This window comes from Mauremys mutica, chromosome 2 (genome assembly GCF_020497125.1).
Source record: "Mauremys mutica isolate MM-2020 ecotype Southern chromosome 2, ASM2049712v1, whole genome shotgun sequence".
NCBI lineage: Eukaryota > Metazoa > Chordata > Testudines > Geoemydidae > Mauremys > Mauremys mutica.
In genome coordinates, this window is record NC_059073.1 from 253,676,712 (window position 1) to 253,697,481 (window position 20,770).

Here is a 20,770-nt window from a genome sequence, read left to right on the forward strand (position 1 = left end):
GGTGCCTGGGACCGGCACTGGTGCCACGGAGCCCGAGCCGGGCCGGAGCTGCAACCGCGGGGGCCAGGACCAGCACCGTCTCCGCGGGGGCCGGGCTGGAGCTGCGGGGCCAAAGCGGGGGCCGGGACCGGGCTGGGGCTGGGGGCGCTCGGCTGGGGGGTGCCAGGCTGGAGGGAGCCGCGCTCCGGGACCAGGAGCTGTGCTGGAGGGAGCCGCTGAGCCTGCCACACCTCCCCCCGCGCCCCAGCTTGCCTGCCTGCCTGCTGCTTGTTCAGGCTTCCCGCGAACATCTGATTTGCGGGAAGCAGGGGAGGGGGAGGAGAAGGGGAGGCGGAGCAGGAGAGGAGGGGGAAGTGAGCTTGGGCCAGAGCTTTTGTTAAATAAAGCCCTTTATAGAACCGGTTGTCTTGGAACAACCGGTTCTAAAAGGCCTGCTAAATTTAACAACCGGTTCCTGCGAACCAGCTCAAGCTCACCACTGGGCGTGGCCCAGCTGCAGCCACTTCCCAATCAGCCCAGCTTAGTAGCTCCCAGCCACAACCTTCCCTCAGGGCTGCTTTAAGCCCTTCAGTGCAGGAGCAGGGTAAGCACTCTGCTACAAGGCCCAGATCCATAAAGGTATTTAAAGTTCCTAACTTCCATTGAAATCAGTGGAAGTTATGGGCTCAAATATCTTTGTGGATCTGGGCTCAAGACCTCTATCTACAAAGTACGAATACTGCATTTTTCATGCCAAGAAACTGGCTCTCAAGGCAAACCTATCATTACCAGGGCCACGCCTATCATTACCAGGGCGACGGGGGGGCCACCGAAGTGCCAGGTCCCGCTTCAGTGGTAATTCGGTGGCCGGGGGCCCCCATTGCGGGTCTTTGGGGCACTTCGGCGGCGAGTCCCAGAGCGGAAGGACCCCCCCGCCGCCAATTTACCGCCGAAGCGGGGGCCCCCCGCCGCTGAAGACCCCAGGCCCCCTGAATCCTCTGGGTGGCCCTGATCATTACTCCTTAAAGTCAACTCCATAACCAATAAATCACAGCACATAGTGCTACAATCATCTTGACCCAAGCAATAGCACTAAGTATACTTTCAGTGTCTATACCAGCACTATAAATATAAAAACAAAAGTGAAGCTCTGATGAAATAAAGCATGTTACTTGTGGTCTAGCACCTGGCTATTTCAAGGCTTTAAAGTCATAAGTATCTAAGTGGATCAGGTAGTGTATACCTGAGCCAAGCAAGACAAAAAGTCATTCTTCAGCCCTCAGGCTACACTTCCTAGGAATAGAAATGGCCTCTTTTACTCATTTCTTCAGTAAATATATCAAAGCTGACTTGTAAGCCTCATCCAATGTTGTTTTGGGGACAACGATGTTGCATGATATAGTAACTCAGGAAAAAGACTCTATGCATATTTATTTCAAGTTGTTTTATGTTAGGCTAAGTTGTTTTACCTACTTACACACAGATAATAAAATCCAGCTGTAGGATCTGTGGTCCTTACTATGCTGAAGAATAGGAGAATTTAGATGTGCTTACCGCAACATTTTCATTCTTCAAAAAGTAAGATCCACAAATGTGACCCATGCTGGGTAAGATAAAAGAATCATTATCCAGTAGCTAAGTGAGTAACAAATCTCAGTTTAGTAAATAGGGCCCAGATTCACAAAGGGACTTAGTCATTGTGATGCTGAGAGTTGTGGCACCTAAAAGTTAGAAAATCTCAGCAACACTGTGATCCACAAAGTCTGAGTTAGGCACCTTAGCTCCCTATACAATGAACGGGGACAGATAGGCGATTCATAAAACTAGCATGCTAGGCAGGAGAGTTGCCTGAGCTAGCCAATGGGAGATGCAAAGGAGAGGGGTGTGTGCTTATCCCCAAACCTGTCATGGAGATAGGTGCCTAAGTCCAGGCATAAATAAACCTGCCTAAATAGCATGATCTTACCCCCTCCATACTGTCCAGCAGAGGGGATCTTATGGTATGTCTACACTGTAGTAAAACACCCACACGTGGCCTGTGTTGGGTGACTTGGGATAAAGTCTATAAAATTGCAGTGTAGACAATCTGGCTTGGGAGCCCGAGCGCAACCCTGAACGTCTACACTGCAGTCTTATAGCCCTGAAGCCCAAGCCATGTGAGCCTTAGCCAACTGACACCAGCCAGCTGTGGGTGTTTTGTTGCAATGTAGATATACCTTTAGAGTCCCAGTGCATGATACATGCCTCAGAATAAGGCTTCTCTAGTCTAAGTAATATGCATTTAGAATTTTCTTCTGAATTTCAAATGTCCTTGTTGCAGCAGATAGTGCTTGCCTTTAACCTAGGCAGTTATTATAGTTACTATTTGGGAGGAAAAACTAATTGGGTGTCATGTTTTTAACAAATTTTACCACCCTAACATGCATCAACATAAGATTTGGTTTGGTTAGAAATTATTAGATAAATGTTGTTTGTCATAATCATTAAAGGCCAGATTGTGCCACCCTTATCCGTATTGAGTAGTACCTTGCAGCATGAATAAGGGTGGCACAATCTGGCAAACTATCAGACTTGAAAGAAATTGTATGCATTGATAAAACTTCTGAGGCAGATTGTGAAAACAATTGAGTTCAAGAGGAACCCAGTGTGCATGTATGTTCACCACACAGTTGGTTAATGGAGATTTGGTAGACATTTGTGAGTTGCAGGAGGTAGACATGATGATTTTTTTCTCCTTCATCCATAACACAGTTGAAATGTTTATCCTTTTTTATTTAACCCCCCAAAAAATGTATATTTGATAACTGATCTAAATTATGTTGGAGACATCCGGTTTTCTTTGTGACAATTGATAGACTTCCTTTGTTTTTGTATTTTAGAATAATGGCAGTTCCAAGTACAGTAATTTATTTTACCAGCTACGATCAACTGAGTGAAGTTTTGATATCTAAACTAGGAAAAGACAGTGACTACATTCCAGTTCTTGCAGGCTCCATAAGTAGATGTGAGTCATAAATTATCTGTATATTATGGTATTTTCTTTACTATTCCTTTCCCAGCTATTTTACATTTTAAGGCAAATTTGCTATCATTCGCAACTTAATAGTACTTCTCCCCTTGTGTCAGGATGTTTCACCATCACCTATTTGTGGACCAGAAGGGAATCAAGGCTCTCCATCTCTTCTGGGTTCCAGTCTAGGGACCCTGTTGTGAGCAGCTAAGGTCTGCTACTTCAGGCTTCTTGTTACCTTTGTGGATTTCTGTTAGGCTTTTTCTCTGGGTTGACTGTAGCTCTACCTCTTTCTAGACCTTTCCTCCATTCTAGTAACCAGAGAGGGACTACAGAGGTCTTTTTCTGGCCACCCTCTTAGCTGGGCTTTCTCCCTTTATGCACACCACCCAACTCCTTCCCCAGCTGGGCTTCACCTTCATTTGGACCTGGCCCACCCTCCAGGTGCAACTAGGTTTTCTAATTGCTCTCTGTCTCTAGTTAACTATTTCATTACCTGGGTAGGGTGCTACCGCATCATATGCTGCTAAAGACAAATTAATTTCATTCTCATTCTTTGTCTAATGAACAGTAAATAACATTGATCACACTCTTTTTCCTTTGCTAGTAACCTTTAAACTAATTTGAACTTACGCATCTTTTTGCTTCTTTATGATGTATAAAGAGCTAGATTTTTTTAAAAAAACTTTTTTTCTGCATATTGTACACAAGAATTTCTGGTCTTCTATCTTCTGGTTTTCCTAGGAGTCCTTAGGGACACTGGAGAACTGGTAGGATTGGGCTGTGATAGATATAGAACATGGTAGCTGATTCAGAGGGTACTGGATTTTTATTAAAATTGTTTAAAGATCTTTGATTGTCAAATAAACATCCTGTAAACAATTGGGAGACAACATACTGGACTTGATCATTGCAGTATTTGAAGTCAACGAGTTAACTTCCCCCTATATTTACTAGCGGAGTTCCTCAAAATTCAGTCTCGGGACCAATCTTGCTAAATATTTTTATTAATTACTTTGGCACAAAAAGTACGAGTGTTCTAATGAAATTTGCTGGTGATATAAAATTGGGAGGCATTGTCATTACAGAGGAGAATCGAAATATTATACAGGGACATTTGGATGATCATGAAGACTGGAGTGACAGAAATGAAATAAAATTCAATAATACAAAGTGCAAGGTGATGCACTTAAGGGCTAATAATAATAATTTCTGGTACTGCTGGGTGCTTATTAGTTGGAGGTGACAAAACAGGAGGGAGACTCCAGGTGTGTGGGTTGATCACAAGATGACTGTAAGCCACCAATGTGATGTGTTTATGAAAAAGGCAAATACAATCCTAGGATACATTAGGCAAGGCATTTCCAGTAGATATAGAGAAGTATTAATGCCATGGTAAAGGGCAAACCAAGGGCACTGATAAGACCTCATTTGGAATACTGTGTGCAGTTCTGGTCACCCATGTTCAAGAAAGATTAATTTAAACTGGAACAGGTGCAGAGAAGAGCTACTAGGATAATCAGGGGAATGGAGGGCCTATATTATGAGAGAATACTGGATGAGCTTTCCAGACTACTGTACCCCTTTCAGGAATCTGGTTTGGTTATTCCCAAGTTACACCTCACTTAAAATCTGCTTCCTTACAAAATCAGACATAAAAGTTTCACAGCATACTATTACTGAAAAATTGCTTAGTTTCTCATTTTTACCATACAAAATAAATCAATTGGAATATAAATATTGTACTTACATTTCAGTATAAAGTATATAGAGCAGTATAAACAAATCATTGTCTATATGAAATGTTAGTTGTATTGACTTTGCTAGTGCTTTTTATGTACCCTGTTGTAAAACTAGGCAAATATCTAGATGAGTTGATGTACTTCCTGGAAGACCTCTACGTACCCCAAGAGGTATGCCTACCCTGGTTGAGAGTCACTGTGATAGAGGGTATGATTGTTGTCTATAAATTCATTAGGGAGGTAAAGATCAGGAAGAGTGAAGAGCTGTTTTAGCTAAAGGACAATGTTTACACAAGAACAAATGGTATAAACTGGCCAAGAACAAATTCAGGCTGGAAATTAGAAGAAGGTTTGTAACCATGACAGTAGGATGAGGTTCTGGAACAGCCTCCCAATAAGAGTTGTAGGAATAAACAACTCAATTAGTTTAAAGAGCGAGCTGATCCAATTTATGACTGTAATTCTATGACAGAGTTGCTTGTGGTGGTATGGAGGAGGGCTCAACAGTCCTGGGGCTCACTTCTGGATTATGTCTTATGTTCTTAAAAGCTCATGCTTCAAGGGTTCAGCCAGCCATCTGCAGGGGTCAGGAAGGGATTTCTTTCGTCCACCGATGTAGTCTGGGAGATTTATTTTGTGTGTTTTCTTTCTTAATTTCCTTCCTCTGAAGCATCAGGGATGGCCATGTCCGGACATTGGATAGGGACAGCCAGTGCTGTGAGGTGGTATTGAGTATACTCTCTTTCAGGTGCATGGCTGGTTAGTTCTTGCTCATGTCCTTGTGGTAACTGATCACAATGTGTGGGGTTAGAAAGGAATTTCCTCCATGTTAGATTGGCAGTGACCTGGGAATGTTTTTTTTGTTTTTTTGTTTTTTTTTTCCTTTGCAGCATGTCAGTGTGGATCACATGCCAGGATTGTTTGGTTCTATCTCATTTAATCATTTCCCTGCCACTGCGGGGGCCTCAGGCATCGGTGCACCTTAGTCCTTACTGTTCTTTGCCTGTGGCACATAAGCTAGTTTCCCATGGGCTGTAATATTTTGGTCTAATTTCAGTGGTTGGGTTTAGTGTGCAGATGTTAGGTTGTTCGTGGTCTGTGATGTACAAGAGGTCAGACTAAATGAGCTGGTGGTCCCTTCTGGCCTTAACTCTATGAAATATCCTTATCAGCTTGGATGATAGTGAAGAGGTTTGTTTGTTAACGAGTCCCCAGTCTGTACTTTTTCAGTTAAGGGGGGAGAGAACTCACAGTATACATATCTGAGATCTGAGTCTTTCAACAAATGGAACACCAGACTTGATATTCCTGATATTTCTAAAGTAAACAAAACAAATAGAAAAGGTACTTAAAATACAAATATTTTAAAAAATAAATAATTTAAAATTAAGCTATCTTTTATACACCACAAAGAAGCGCACCCCAAAAAAAAAAAAAGGGCAGGCTCATGTTTTCCCCTTTGTAGGTCACTTTTAAGGCAGACCTGGATGATTCACCACCTGCCCCACACTCATCTGCACCAGACAAAACAGTGACGCTGTCTACCCCTATGACACCAGATGACCTGAAACAGTTCCAAGAACTCTTCAAAAGAGTAGCAAACAGCCAAGAAATTGCCTTACATGAAATGCAAGAGAAACAACATAAGTTGTTAAAAATCTTACAACTGGCATCATCGACCAAGATTGCCCTCCCCATGGATGAGGCTATAATAGAGCCTGCGGAGGTAATATGGCAAACATCGGCACCACCCACCAACAAAAGGGCTGTCAGGAAATACTTCGTTCCAGCCAAAGGCATAGAATTTTTGTTTTCACACCCTCAAGCCTGCTCTCTGGTAGTAGAGGCTGCTAATCAGTGCAGTAAACAGTCTCATTTCCACTGCTCACTACAAGATAAAGAACACAAGAGACTGGACCTCTTTGGGCGGAAAGTTTACTCATCAGCCACCATTCTGCTTAGAGTTGCCAACTATTCTGCTCTACTAGCAAATTACGACTACTTGAACTATTGTAAAATACAAGAGTTTGTGGAGGACCTCCCCAAGCATAAATGTCCTCAACTCACTGCCATTATCAACAAGGGTCATTTAATAGCCCACACACCACTGCAAACCTCGATGGATGTAGCGAATACAGCGGCCCAAACAACCACAACATCTGTGGTTATGAGAAGAACATCATGGTTGCAGGCTTCGGGAATCCCAAAAGAACTACAGCTGAAAGTGGAGAATCTCCCCCTCACTAGGCATAAACTATTCTCATAGCAAACAGACGGCGTCCTCCATACCATGAAGGCCTCCCGAGCAATGCTGCATACACTAGGCATACACCCACTGCCTGACAAACACCCTCGCTTTACACCATACCAGAGGTCACAAGACACCTCGTTTAACCATCGTCAACCACGATACTTCACTCAGAACAGACCCAAACAGTCTGTGGGCTCAGATACGATGAGCTCCACAGAACCAGGCGCCAACAGATACCCCATCCCACAATTTTGGTCACCGCCTACACCCATTTTACCATGCCTGGGCTTTGATAGCCACAGATCAATAGGTTTTGGAGATCATACAGTCTGGCTACACCATTCCTTTCACAGCCATCCCCCCCATTCTCCCCCCTTCAGGGACCCCTCTCATGAGCACCTTCTGCAACAGGAAATAGACCACCTCCTACTGCTGGGTGCTGTAGAACCAGTACCACATCAATACTGAGGGAGGGGGTTTTATTCCAAATATTTCCTGACAGAGAAGAAAGGAGGGGTATGGAGACCAGTCTTGGATCTCTGAAAACTCAACAGCTTCGTACACAACCACAAATTCAAAATGGTCACTCTGGCCACAATAATCCCAGCCCTAGACGCGGGCGGCTGGTTTGCAGCCCTCAACCTCCAAGATGTATACTTCCATATTACAGTGCATCCTGCGCACAGATGGTTCCTGAAGTTCACAGTAGGACCCAATCACTACCAATACAAAAGTAGTTACTCGCTTTGTGCAGTAACGATGGTTCTTCAAGATGTGTGTCCCTGTGAGTGCTCCACTACCCCACTCTCTTCCCCTCTACTTCGTAGTTCACACAGCTGAGCTCTGTGGTAGAGAAGGAACGGAGGGGATGCTTGGGGGAGCACACGCTACAGGAGGTGCCAACGGCTGCATGAGATGACTCCTGTGCATGCCCTTCCCCTGGCCAAGTACTGCTGCGAGAAATCTCTGATCTCCGGTGCAGGGTCAGACCCTTATCTAGAGTGGAGCACCCACAGGGACACACATCTCGAAGAACCATCGTTACTGCACAACATGAGTAACTTCTTCTTGCCATCCGTAGAAACCTTCAGGAGAGGATTTCAGAGTATCTCTATGAAAATTTCATCAAAATTTCTTAGGAGGATACAAGGGACATCCTTATGTGTATAAAAAAAAATGATGTGCATGCCCTCCCCAATCTAACCCAACAGGGGAATGAAAAGCAGATGCAAGCTCTACCTCTGTTTGTTAATAATGAAAAGTCGATACCTGTGTCTTGTTAACCTGGGGCTGAGCTGGGCACCATCTTTTCATTTTGTGACATTGCACTCCATATGCTTTGTGGAAATATGCTTATGAATATGACATAACCAGAATATGCTTTACGCTAAATACCCCTTGTATGGTACCATTAGAAAGCTTGTAATCTACTAAGTGTGTTCATCCTATTTGTTAGCATGTATTATTTCTATATCTGGAGTTAGGAGAATAAGATATAAACTTGTATCACTGATGGAAACATATTAAGTGGAGGCCATTAAGGGTGCTCCAGAAACAATCAGTTGTAAATGGCCCTAGTTACTTGAAAGCCTTCCTGTGTACATGTGGGCCAGCCCATGGGGAATGGAGACTAGGATCTTACAGTGACATGTGACCATGTCACCTGATGATGAAATCCATCTTAAATCTGGTACTTTTTCATTTAGAAGAGAGTAGGGGACAAGCAGAGACAAAAGATTCCAGCCTTGTGCCAAAGCTATAAAAGGGGGTAGAGCAGGACAAAAAGGGCTGCCAGTCATGAGAGAACCCCTTCTTACCACCTGAGATGTATGCTGGAACTAACAAGTAATGTACCAGGGAAAAGGATTGGTCCCAGACTAGGAAGGAGTCTAGTCTGTGAAAGAAGCATATTGGAACATCTTTGAGGGTGAGCTATTACCTGTAATCAGTTTCTTAATGTATTAGGCTTAGATTTGCATGTTTTTGTTTTATTTTGCTTGCTGACTTGCTTTGTTCTGTCTATTACTTGGAACCACTTAAATCCTATTTTTTATACTTAATAAAATCAATTTTGTTTATTAATAAATCCAGAGTAAGTGATTAAAACCTGGGGGAGCAAACAGCTGTGCATATCTCTCTATCTGTGATATAGAGGGTGGACAATTTATGGATTTACCCTGTATGGATTTATCCAATTTATGGATTTATACAGATTAAAACAGATTTATTTGCGGTTCAGGCTCCAAGAAAAGCTGAAAGTACCTGCTGTCTACTCCAGGCAAAAGCGTGTCTAGTGTGTGGAGCTGGTATGGCTGGTTGGGCACTTGCACACGACAAGGGGGAGCTGCTAGGTGTGCTCATGAATTTGGCAATCGGGAAAAGGCATTTAAAAATATGGGGGTGTTTTAAAGGATGGTGGTGGCTTCTGGTTTCCGTGGCAGTGCAATTCATAATTGTGACCAGAGCGGTCACTGTTGGGTATTGCATGCCCACTGCTGGAGAACTGTTAAGGTTGACGTAGGTCACACAGTGTCTACACTCTCACTGCGTTGATCTCAGTAGGTCTACCGTCACTCAAGGCAGTTCTGGGACGTGGTTTTACTGAGTCACTATAACAGGGCGCTTACGTTGGCCAGAGACAAATTTGAGTGTAGATACATGCATTAACAGGTTGACTGAAGGCAACTTACATCAACCTAAGTTTGTAGTGTAGACCAAGTATTAGCATGAAGCAAGCCACAGTCGAATGTATAGCTCACTAGTTTGTCACACACTTACTGGCTATGGGGACTCTGCTACCATGCACTAAAAGTTTTGTAGTGTGCGTTATGGAACTTTTAGTATGTGGTAGCATGGTCCACAAAGCCAGCTGGTATGCGGCAAACTAGTGCAATTTGTCACACTCAGAGGGTATGTCTACAGTCTAGTGGCACAGCTATGGTGCTGCACCTTTGCTGCTGTAGTGTTAGGATGCTTCCTACATCGATGGAAGGGTTTTTTCTGACCGTACAGATAATCCACCTCTCTAAGAGATGGTGTCTCAGTTGACAGAAGAATTCCTCCATTGGCATAGCTGCTATGTCTACACTGGGGTTGGGTGGACCTAACTACATTGCACAGAGCACAAAAATTTTCACAGCCTTGTGCAATGCAGTTAGGTCAACCTAAGTTTTATATGTAGACCATGCCTAGGTCTGTATGAAGACATAGCCTCTCATCTTGTGGCTGAAAGGAACCAAAAATATAGGGGGGGGGGGAAGAAATATTGGATTATTTTTAGTGTTTGGACAATTGCTCTGTTAACAGAATTGACTGTTTTTAAGTCCTTCTAATGAACCTTAATCTTTTTCCATTTTCAGTGGGTTCATTAACTGTAGTAAGTCCACTGGAGTTGATCAGAACTAAAATGCAGTCCCGCCAATTATCTTACAAGCAACTGCATATATGCATCAATAATACATTGGCCAAAGATGGTTGGCTTTCACTCTGGAGGGGCTGGGGTCCCACTGCTCTGAGAGATGTACCTTTCTCAGGTAAGGGTTTATCTTACATCAAAGTTTGTGTTATGGAGAATACTTACTTGTCAATTCCTTTACATTTTTTCCTTATACACCACTACCTCGATATAACGCCACCCGATATAACAATTTGGATATAACGTGGTAAAGCAGTGCTCCGGGAGGGCGGGGCTGCGCACTCAGGTGGAGCAAAGCAAGTTCAATATAACACGGTTTCACCTATAACGCGGTAAGATTTTTTGGCTCCCGAGGACAGTGTTATATCAAGGTAGAGGTGTACTTTGATAACATTATAGCATGTGGCTCTAAGTAAGGTTGAGAGTGCTTTACTGTTTTAAGTGCTTTAAAATCCATGTGCTGAATTGGACTGTCTTGAAATTTGCTGTGCCTCATGGGGATGTGGAGTAAGATTTAAAGGTTCAAATTTGGAGTAACTTGAGCAAGGAGTTCCCCACATATAGTCCTCCTAAAAAAAAGTTTACAGTATCACCTGCTTTTTCTAACTTTTTTTTTTTTGCACACAGCTGGGGTTCAAACTGGTTACTTCTGATCCTCCCCAAACTGGTTTCACTCACTCAAGATTTATTTTAGCAAATGTATGACACCCACTGACCTTTTGGGGAAGCAATGTTTCAAAAGCCACTGGGGGTTAAGTTTGTAATTCCAGCTCCGCTTAAGGTAAATGGATCTACCAATGAGAGTGAAACGTGCATGTGCAGCAAGACTGGGTCTCTGTTGCAAGTTAGAGGCTTTGCAGACAGTCTAATGCCAGTAACTTAGTGGGCTCAATGTGATATGCTGTGGCCATTGAACCTTACCAGCACGCAATGTACTGTGAGTTTGAGTCCTGTCCTTGGCAACTTTCAAAGCATGTGTGTTGTGCATGTTACTTTCTGTCAACATTCTGCCTTTTTGGAGCCTTATTGGGAAGTTTTGTCCAGAGATCAGTATTTCTGATTTTAGAGCCAATATTTTCTATGATTCCTTCAATAAGGGATTGTCATCAGAGGGAGTTTTGCTATCTGGAGCTCAGGAGCACTGATAGAGAAGAACAAAAATGGGGAAGGGGAAAGTTAGGCACCCTTCTCTCCAGTGACATTCCTGGGGAGGAAGGGAAGTGGAGCCATCTGTGCCCTCCCACATTCTTCCCCTACAAATATTCCCCTCCTTCCAACAATTCTTCCTCATGAGGCTCCAGAGATCTCCTTCCCTCCACTGCTTCCTGATCCCAGGGAAGGAACCTACAACTTCCCTCCTTCCCCATGCTGCCTCCAACAGTAGGGAAAGGGCTCAAGGCTCACCCTTCTCCTGATGCTGCTGCTCGTATGGGAAAGGGGAGGGCAAACCAAGAAGTGTGAGGAGGAAAGGAGCTGTTCAGTGGGGGATGTAAGGGGCACTTCAGCTCTACCCCTCAAACTTTGACAGCCATGCCCCCCTTTTGTCCCACCTGCAGAAAATGCTCCCAGACTCCAAGGCAGCCCTGGTCTAAACTACGAGTTTAGGTTGAATTTAGCAGCGTTAGATCCACATGCCGAAGCTGTTGTTTTTGACTTAAAGGGCTGTTAAAATCGATTTTGGTACTTCTCCCCCAACGAGGGGATTAGCGCTGAAATCGACCTTGCCAGGTTGAATTTGGGGTAGTGTGGTTGCAATTCGATGGTATTGGCCTTCAGGAGCTATCCCAGAGTACTTACTCCCTTGTGGCTGCTCTGGACAGTGCTCTCAACTCTGATGCACTGGCCAGGTAAACAGGAAAAGGCTCACAAACTTTTGAATCTCATTTCCTGTTTCGCCAGCATGGCGATTTGCAGCTGAGTGCAGATCTCATCAGCAGAGGTGACCATGATGGAGTCCCAGAATTGCAAAAGAGCTCCAGCATGGACCAAACAGGAGGTACAGGATCTGATCGCTGTATGGGGAGATGAATCCATGCTATCAGAACTCGGTTCCAAAAGACAAAATGCCCAAACATTTGAAAAAATTTTCAAAGGGCATGAAGGACAGAGGCTATAACAGGGACCCGCAGCAAACTGCCGCTCTGGATCAGAGCCCCAGACATGCCGCTTCTATGATGAGCTGCATGCCATTCTAGGGGGTGCCCCTACAACTACCCCACACCCCGCTTTGACTTTGTCAATGGAGTAGCACGCAACAGGGATGTGGGTTTTGGGGATGAGGAAGATAGCTCACAGCAAGGAAGTGGAGAAACTGTTTTGCCCAACAACCAGGACCTGTTTCTCACCCTGAACCTGGAGTCAGCACTCTGCAACCCACCTAAGGCTGCCTCCTGGACCCGCCAGGCGGAGAAGGGACCTTTGGTGAGTGTACCTTTGTAAATATTATACATGGTTTAAAAGCAAGCGTGTTTAATGATTAATTTGCCCTGGCATTCGCGGCCAATACAGCTACTGGAAAAGTCTGTTAACGCGTCTGGGGATGGAGCGGAAATCTTCCAGAGACATCTCCATAAAGCTCTCCTGGATATACTCCCAAAGCCTTTGCAAAAGGTTTCTGGGGAGGGCAGCCTTATTCCGTCCTCCATGGGAGGACACTTTACCACGCCAGGCCAGTAGCACGTAGTCTGGAATCATTACATAACAAAGCATGGCAGTGTATGGTCCCGGTGTTTCCTGGCATTCAAACAGCGTCTGTTCTTTATCTCTGTTATCCTCAGGAGAGTGATATCATTCCTGGTCACCTGGTTAAAATAGGGAGATTTTATTAAGGTGACATTCAGAGGTGCCTGTTCCTGCTGGGCTGTTTGCCTGTGGTTGAACAGAAATGTTCCCTGCTGTTAGCCACGCGGTGGGGGGAGGGATGAAGCAATCATCCCAGAGAATTGGTGGGGGGGTTAGTTGGGTTTGTGCTGCATGTTAACCTGAAAACCACAGCCCCTCCTCCTTTTAAATGGCCAACCCATTTTAAATGACCAACCCAACGGCTGCTTGGTATGGGAAATGAGGGCGCTGCTGTTTGAAACCATTCCCACATGTTATGAAGGTTAAAGAAGCCAAAAGACTGTATCTTACCATGGCTGCCTGCAAGCCAAATTCTGTTGCTTGGCCCTGCGTGAAAGATCTCACACCAAACTGGCATACCCTCAATAAGAGGCAAAATGCGACCTTGTACCGAAAGCACATGTGCTATGTAATGTTAACAGCAAGGTTTACTGTGAAAGAGTCTACCCATTGTTCTCTAAAATGTGTCTTTTCAACTACCACTCTCCCTTTTTTTTCCTCCACCAGCTGCAAATGTTTCAACGCTCACACTATCTTCTCCTTCCCCAAGGCTAGCGAAGATTAGAAGGTGAAAAAAACGCACTCGCGATGAAATGGTCTCTGAGCTCATGCAGTCCTCCCACACTGAGAGAGCCCAGCAAATGCGTGGAGGCAGATAATGTCAGAGTCCAGGAAAGCACAGTATGAACACAAGGACAGGTGGCAGTCTGAAGATGATAGGTGGCGTCAGCTTGGTGACAGAAGGCAAGAGGCAATGCTGAGGCTACTGGAAGAAGAAACTGATATGCTCCGGTGTATGGTTGAGGTTCAGGAAAGGCAGCTTGAGCACAGACTGCTGCTACAGCCCCTGTGTAACCAACCGCCCTCCTCCCCAAGTTCCATAGCCTCTTCATCCAGATGCCCAAGAATGCGGTGGGGAGGCCTCTGGGCACCCAGCCACTACACCCCAGAGGACTGCCCAAGCAACAAAAGGCTGGCGTTTAATAAGTTTTAAAGTGCAGTGTGGCCTTGTCCTTCCCTCCTCCCCCACCCCTTCTTGGCAGTTATCCCCTTATTTGTGTGATGAATTAATAAATAGTACATGAATGTGAAGCAACAATGACTTTATTGCCTCTGCAAGTGGTGATCAAAGGGGGGAGGGGAGGGTGGTTAGCTTAAATGCAGGGCTGACTTTAGCCAGTGCGGGGCCTGATTCCTGGGGGCAGGCAGGGCTTGTACTCACCGGGCGGCGCTCCCAGTCTTTGGCAGCACTTCGGATTGCCGGCCAGGAGAGCGGGGCTGCAGGGCTTGCCGCCCTCCGGCCGGGGCCACAGAGCCGTGGGGCTGCCGCCCTCCTGTGGGAGAGCGGGACCGTGGGGCTTCCCGTGCTCTGGCTGGCGCTCCAGCCGGGAGGGGGGGCCATGAGGCTTGCCGGTGCTCTGGCCAGGGGAGCAGGGCTGCCGAAGATCCCGGCAGAGCTGACCGCCGCCAGGGTGAGTAAAAAAAAAGGTAAAAGGCGCCTACGGCGTGGGGCCCGATTCTGGGGAATCGGGCAAATTGGCCTAAAGCCGGCCCTGCTTACAGGGAAGTAGAGTGAACCATGGGGCGGGGGTGGGGTTCATCAAGGAGAAACAAACAGAACTTTCACACTGTAGCCTGGCCAGTCATGAAACTGATTTTCAAAGCTTCTCTGATGCGCACCGCGCCCTCCTGTACTCTGCTAACCGCCCTGGTGTCTGGCTGCGCATAATCAGTAGCCAGGCAATTTGCCTCAACCTCTCACCCCGCCATAAATGTCTCCGCCTTACTCTCACAGATATTGTGGCGTGCACAGCCAGCGGTAATAACAATGGGAATATTGGTTTTGCTGAGGTCTATCCAAGTCAGTAAACTGTGCCAGCGTGCTTTTAAACGTCCAAATACACATTCTACCACCATTCTGCACTTGCTCAGCCTATAGTTGAACAGCTCCTGACTACTGTCCAGGCTGTCTGTGTACAGCTTCATGAGCCATGGCATTAAGGGATAGGCTGGGTCCCCAAGGATAACTATAGGCATTTCAACACCCCCAACGGTTATTTTCTGGTCTGGGGAGAAAGTCCCTTGCTGCAGCTTTTGAAACAGACCAGAGTTCCTGAAGATGCAAGCATCATGTATCTTTCCTGGCCATCCCACGTTAATATTGGTGAAACGTCCCTTGTGATCCACCAGTGCTTGCAGCACCATTGAAAAGTACCCCTTTCGCTGGCTTGGTGCTCCGGTGCCAAGATAGGGATATGGGTTCTATCGCCCCACCACAGTTAGCGGATGGCTTTGCTGCAATGGGATCCCTATGACCTGCACATTTCCCAGAGTCACTACCCTTGATAGCAGCAGCTCTTTGATTGCGTTGGCTGCTTGGATCACAGCAGCCCCCACAGTAGATTTGCCCGCTCCAAATTGATGCCTGACTGACCGGTAGCTGTCTGGCTTTGCAAGCTTCCACAGGGCTATCGCCACTCGCTTGTGAACTGCGAGGGCTGCTCTCATCTTGGTATTCTTCAGGAAGGAGGAAAGCAAGTCACAGAATTCCATGAAAGTGCCCTTACGGATGCGAAAGTTTCGCAGCCACTCGGTATCGTCCCAGACATGCAACACTATGCGGTCTCACCAGTCTGTGCTTGCTTCCCGGGCCCAGAAACGTTTTTTCCATGGCATGAACCTGCCCCATTAACACCATGATGTCCACATTGCCGGGCCCACACTTTGAGAGAAGTCTGTGTCCATGTCCTCATCACTCCCGTCACTGCGCTGCTGTCGCCTATTTACCTGTTTTTGCTTTTGCAGGTTCTGGTTCTGCATATACTGCAGGATGATGCGCATGGTGTTTATAGTGCTCATAACTGCGGGCTCCATGATTGCCATGCTATGGCGTCTGCGCTGAAAAAAGGCACGAAACGATTGTCTGCTGTTGCTCTGATGAAGGGAGGGGTGACTGATGACATGACTTCCAGGGTTGTCACAAAAATGGCCCCCTCAAGGATTGAGCTCACAACCCTGGGTTTAGCAGGCCAATGCTCAAACTGCTGAGCTATCCCTTCCCCTGCAATTCACGGAGGGAGGGAAGGGGGAGTAAATGAATGCAAAACAAATTTGGTGTCTGTTGTTTTGATCCACTCCATCTCTCTTATACATCTTAGGCTGGCAGCAGATGGTGCAATATGACTGATAGCCATCGTCGTCTCCTGGCTGCTTGCCAGAAGACGGTGCAGTACAACTGCTGGCCATTGTCATCTCCAATTTATGTCCAGGCGCCCCCAGCCAACCTCATCGAGGCCAGCCAGGAGCACACACATCTGCCCAGGCACCCCTCGACCAACCTCACCGAGGTAGGCTAAAAGAGCACCCAGGAGATGACGACGATGGCTACCAATCGTAATGCACCATCTGCTGCCAAAAGGCAATGAGCTGCTGCTGTGTAGCACTGCAGTACCATGTCTGGCAGCACCCAGGAGACACACGGTGACGGTGGCTGAGCGGGCTCCATGCTTGCCGTGATATGTTGTCTGCACGGGTAACCCAGGAAAAAAGGTGCGAAACAATTTATTGCCATTGCTTTCATGGGGGGAGGATGGGCTGATGACATTTACCCAGAACCACCAGTGACAATGTTTTTGCCTCATCAGGCATTGGGAGCTCAACCCAGAATTCCAATGGGCGGTAGAGACTGTGGGAACTGTGGGATAGCTGCCCCCAGTGCAGTGCTCTGGAAGTTGACACTAGCCTTGGTACTGTGGATGCACTGTGCCGAGTTAATGGTCTTAAGTGGGGACACACACAATCGACTGTGTAAACTAGATTTCTAAAAAATCAACTTCTATAAATTCGACCTAATTTCGTAGTGTAGACATACCCTCAGTCTCTCCATCTTCTTTCCAGCTACTTAACTTTCAGAGTCCTGGCTATATCTTATCAATAGGGAGAAGGGCTGGGAGAAAGGACTAGATTGTGCTGATCATGCAAAGAGATGGGATTAGGACTGATGTGCAGCCAGTGCCTTTTGTGACAGGGGAAATTACTGCCAAGGAGTCAGAGGCACAGATGGGGAGAGCTTGACTGAGTTACATGAGGAAATGGAGATTTATTTATTTTGAAACAGGGAAATTAACTCCCCCAAAACTTCATTTATGCATATTAAGGTTGTTCAGTGCTGCCTTGTGCCCTTCCAGAATATGGAGAGTGACTAAATATAACCCTCTGAACACCAGGAAACACGAAGTAAGGTACATGCCACCTCTGCAATGCAACTTTAACTCTGCCCTCTTTGAGCAGTACCCTGGCACACCAATAACACACATACTAGCACTCAGAATTAGCTCTAGTTAACTCCTCTCGAGTTAGCCTAGCTTGAGTAAGAGTGGCTACATAGTGAAATAACACTCAAGCTGAACAGAATGATTGGACTAGCAATGCAGAGTTGCACTGTTCCCACTGCATTACCTGCTTGAGCATCAGCAACACTTGAACTTTAACCCGTATCCCCTGACAGACCAGCTAGCTTGAGTTTAAAGTGCCACCTAACTTGAGCTAGAGACTTGTGAGCAGACAGGAGTCAGGATAGGGGCAACACTGAAGTTATACCACAAGCCCACACGGCAGTGAAAACATACCCCCATATACTGCAGAATGCCTTAGGAACTGAGCACTGTTGGACAAAATTTCACACTTTCTCTTGATAAGGCAAAACTTGGGTCAGGCATAACAAACAGCTGTCTACAGCTGGCCTACATGCAAACACTGAGACTACTCCACACAAATCACCCCAGACTTGGAACATAAAATAATGGCCATACTGGTCAGACCAAAGGTATTCTGTCTTCCGACAGTGGCCAATGCAGGTGCCCCAGAGGGAATGGACAGAACAGGTAATCATCAGGTGATCCATCCTGTAGCCCAGTCCCACCTTCTGGCAAACCGAGTCTAGGGACACCATCCCTGTCCATCCAGGCTAATAGTCATTGATGGACCTATCCTCCATTGACTTATCTAGTTCTTTTTTGAGCCCTGTTATAGTCTCGGCCTTCACAACATCCTCTGGCAAGGCGTTCCACAGGTTGACTGTGCATTGTGTGAAAAAATACTTCCTTTTATTTGTTATAAGCCTGCTTCCTATTAATTTCATTTGGTGACCCCTAGTTCTTGTGTTATGAGAAGGAGTAAATAACACTTCCTTATTTACTTTCTCCACACGAGTCATGATTTTATAAACCTCTATCATATCCCCTCTTAGTTGTCTCTTTTCCTAGCTGAAAAGTCCCAGTCTTATTAATCTCTCCTCATATGGCAGCTGTTCCATATCCCTAATAATCTTTGCCCTTTTCTGAACCTTTTCCAATTCCAATACATCTCTTTTTGAGATGGAGGGACCACATCTACACTCAGTATTCAAGATGTGGGCAAATCATGGATTTATAATATAGGTAATATATTTTATGTCTTCTTATCTATCCTTTTCTTAATGATTCCCACCATTCTATTCGCTTTTTTGAATGCCGCTGCACATTGAGTGGATGTTTTCAGAGAACTATTCACAATGACTCCAAGATCTCTTTCTTGAGTGGTAACAGCTAATTTAGACCCCATCATTTTATATGTTTAGTTGGGATTATGTTTTCCAATGTGCATTACTTTGCATTTATCAACATTGAATTTCATCTGCCATTTTGTTGCCTAGTCACCTAGTTTTGAGAGATCCTTTTGTAGCTCTTCACAGTCTACCTGGGACTTAACTATCTTGAGTAGTTTTGTATGATCTGTAAATTTTGCCACTTCACCGTTTACCCATTTTTCCAGATCATTTATGAATATCTTGAATAAGACTGGGCCCAGTACAAACCTCTGGAGGACACCACTATTTACCTGTCTCCATTCTGAAAATTGACCATTTATTCCTATCCTTTGTTACCAATCCATAAGAGGACCTTCCCTGTTGTCCCATGACAGCTTACCTTACTTAAGAGCCTTTGGTGAGGGACCTTGTCAAAGGCTTTTTGAAAATCTAAGTACGCTGTATCCACTGGATTGCCCTTGTCCACATGCTTGTTGGCCCCCTCTGAGAATTCTAGTAGATTGGTGAGGCATGATTTCCCTTTACAAAAACCATGTTGACTCTTCCCCAACAAATTACGTTCATCTATATTTCTGACAATTTTGTTCTTTACTATAGTTTCAATCAGTTTGCCCAGTACCGAAGTCAGGCTTACTGGCCTGTAATTGCTGGGTTCACCTCTGGAGCCCTTTTTGAAAATTGGTGTCACATTAGCTATCCTCCAGTCATTTGGTACAGAAGCTGATTTAAATGATAGGTTACAGACTACAGTTAGTAGTTCTGCAATTTCATATATGAGTTCCTTCAGAACTCTTGGGTGAATACCATCTGGTCCTGGTGACTTATTACTATTTAGTTTATCAATTTGTTCCAAAATCTCCTCTAAGGACACCTCAATCTGGGGCAGTTCTTCAGTTTTGTCACCTAAAAAGAATGGTTCAGATTTGGGAATCTCCCTCACATCCTCATCTGTGAAGACTGATGCAAAGAATTCATTTAGTTTCTCTGCAAGGACTTTATTGTCCTTCTTTAGCATCTCGATTGTCCAGTGGCCCCATTGGTTGTTTAGCAGGCTTCCTGCTGCTGATGTACTTAATATTACTTTTTGAGTCTTTGGCTAGCTGGTCTTAATTCTTTTTTGGCCTCCTAATTATATCTTTACACTTCATTTGCCAGAGTTTATGCTCCTTTCTATTTTCCTCACTTCCAGTTTTTAAAGGATGCCTTTTTGCCTCTCACTGCTTCTTTTACTTTGTTGTTTAGCCATGCTGGCACTTTTTTGGTTCTTTCACTATGTTTTTTAATTTGGGGTATACATTTAAGTTGAGCCTCTATTATGATGTCTTTAAAAAGTTTCCATACAGCTTGCAGGGATTTCACTTTTTACACTGTACCTTTTAATTTCTTGCATAGTGTCAAGTATCATGGGGTAGCCGTGTTAATCTGTATCTACAAAAACAATGAAGAGTCCAGTGGCACCTTAAAGACTAACAGATTTATTTGGGCATAGGCTTTAGTGGGTAAAAAACCTCACTTCTTCAGATGCACGGAGAGAAAGTTACAGATGCAGGCATTATATAATGACACATGAAGAGAAGGGAGTTACCTCACAAGTGGAGAACCAGTGTTGACCGGGCCAGTTCAATCAGGGTGGATGTAGTCACCTCCTGCTTTTAATTTCTGTTTGACTGACTTCCTCATTTTTGTGTAGTCCCCCTTTCTGAAATTAAATGCTACAGTGTTGGGCTGCTTTGGTGTTTACCTTGCCACAGGGATGTTAAATTTAATTATATTATGGTCACTATTACCAAGCAGTCCAGCTATATTCCTCTCTTGGACCAGATCCTGTGCTCCACTTAGGACTAAATCAAGAATTGCCTCTCCTCTTGTGGGTTCCAGGACTAGATGCTCCAAAAAGCAGTCATTTAAGATATCAAGAAACTTCATCTCTGCATCCTGTCCTGAG

At 45.2% G+C, this 20,770-nt stretch overlaps 1 protein-coding gene across 4 annotated transcripts in view; it reads left to right on the forward strand.

The window, feature by feature from the left end:
- Positions 1–20,770, forward strand: part of SLC25A40 (solute carrier family 25 member 40) — a 79,151-nt gene that overhangs the window by 19,757 nt on the left and 38,624 nt on the right. For all 4 annotated transcript variants that reach the window (XM_045005632.1, XM_045005633.1, XM_045005635.1 and 1 more), the window contains 2 exons: positions 2,859–2,983; positions 10,342–10,515. In XM_045005632.1, coding sequence (XP_044861567.1) covers positions 2,859–2,983; positions 10,342–10,515 — 299 coding nt within the window. The remainder of the gene's footprint in view (positions 1–2,858; positions 2,984–10,341; positions 10,516–20,770) is intronic.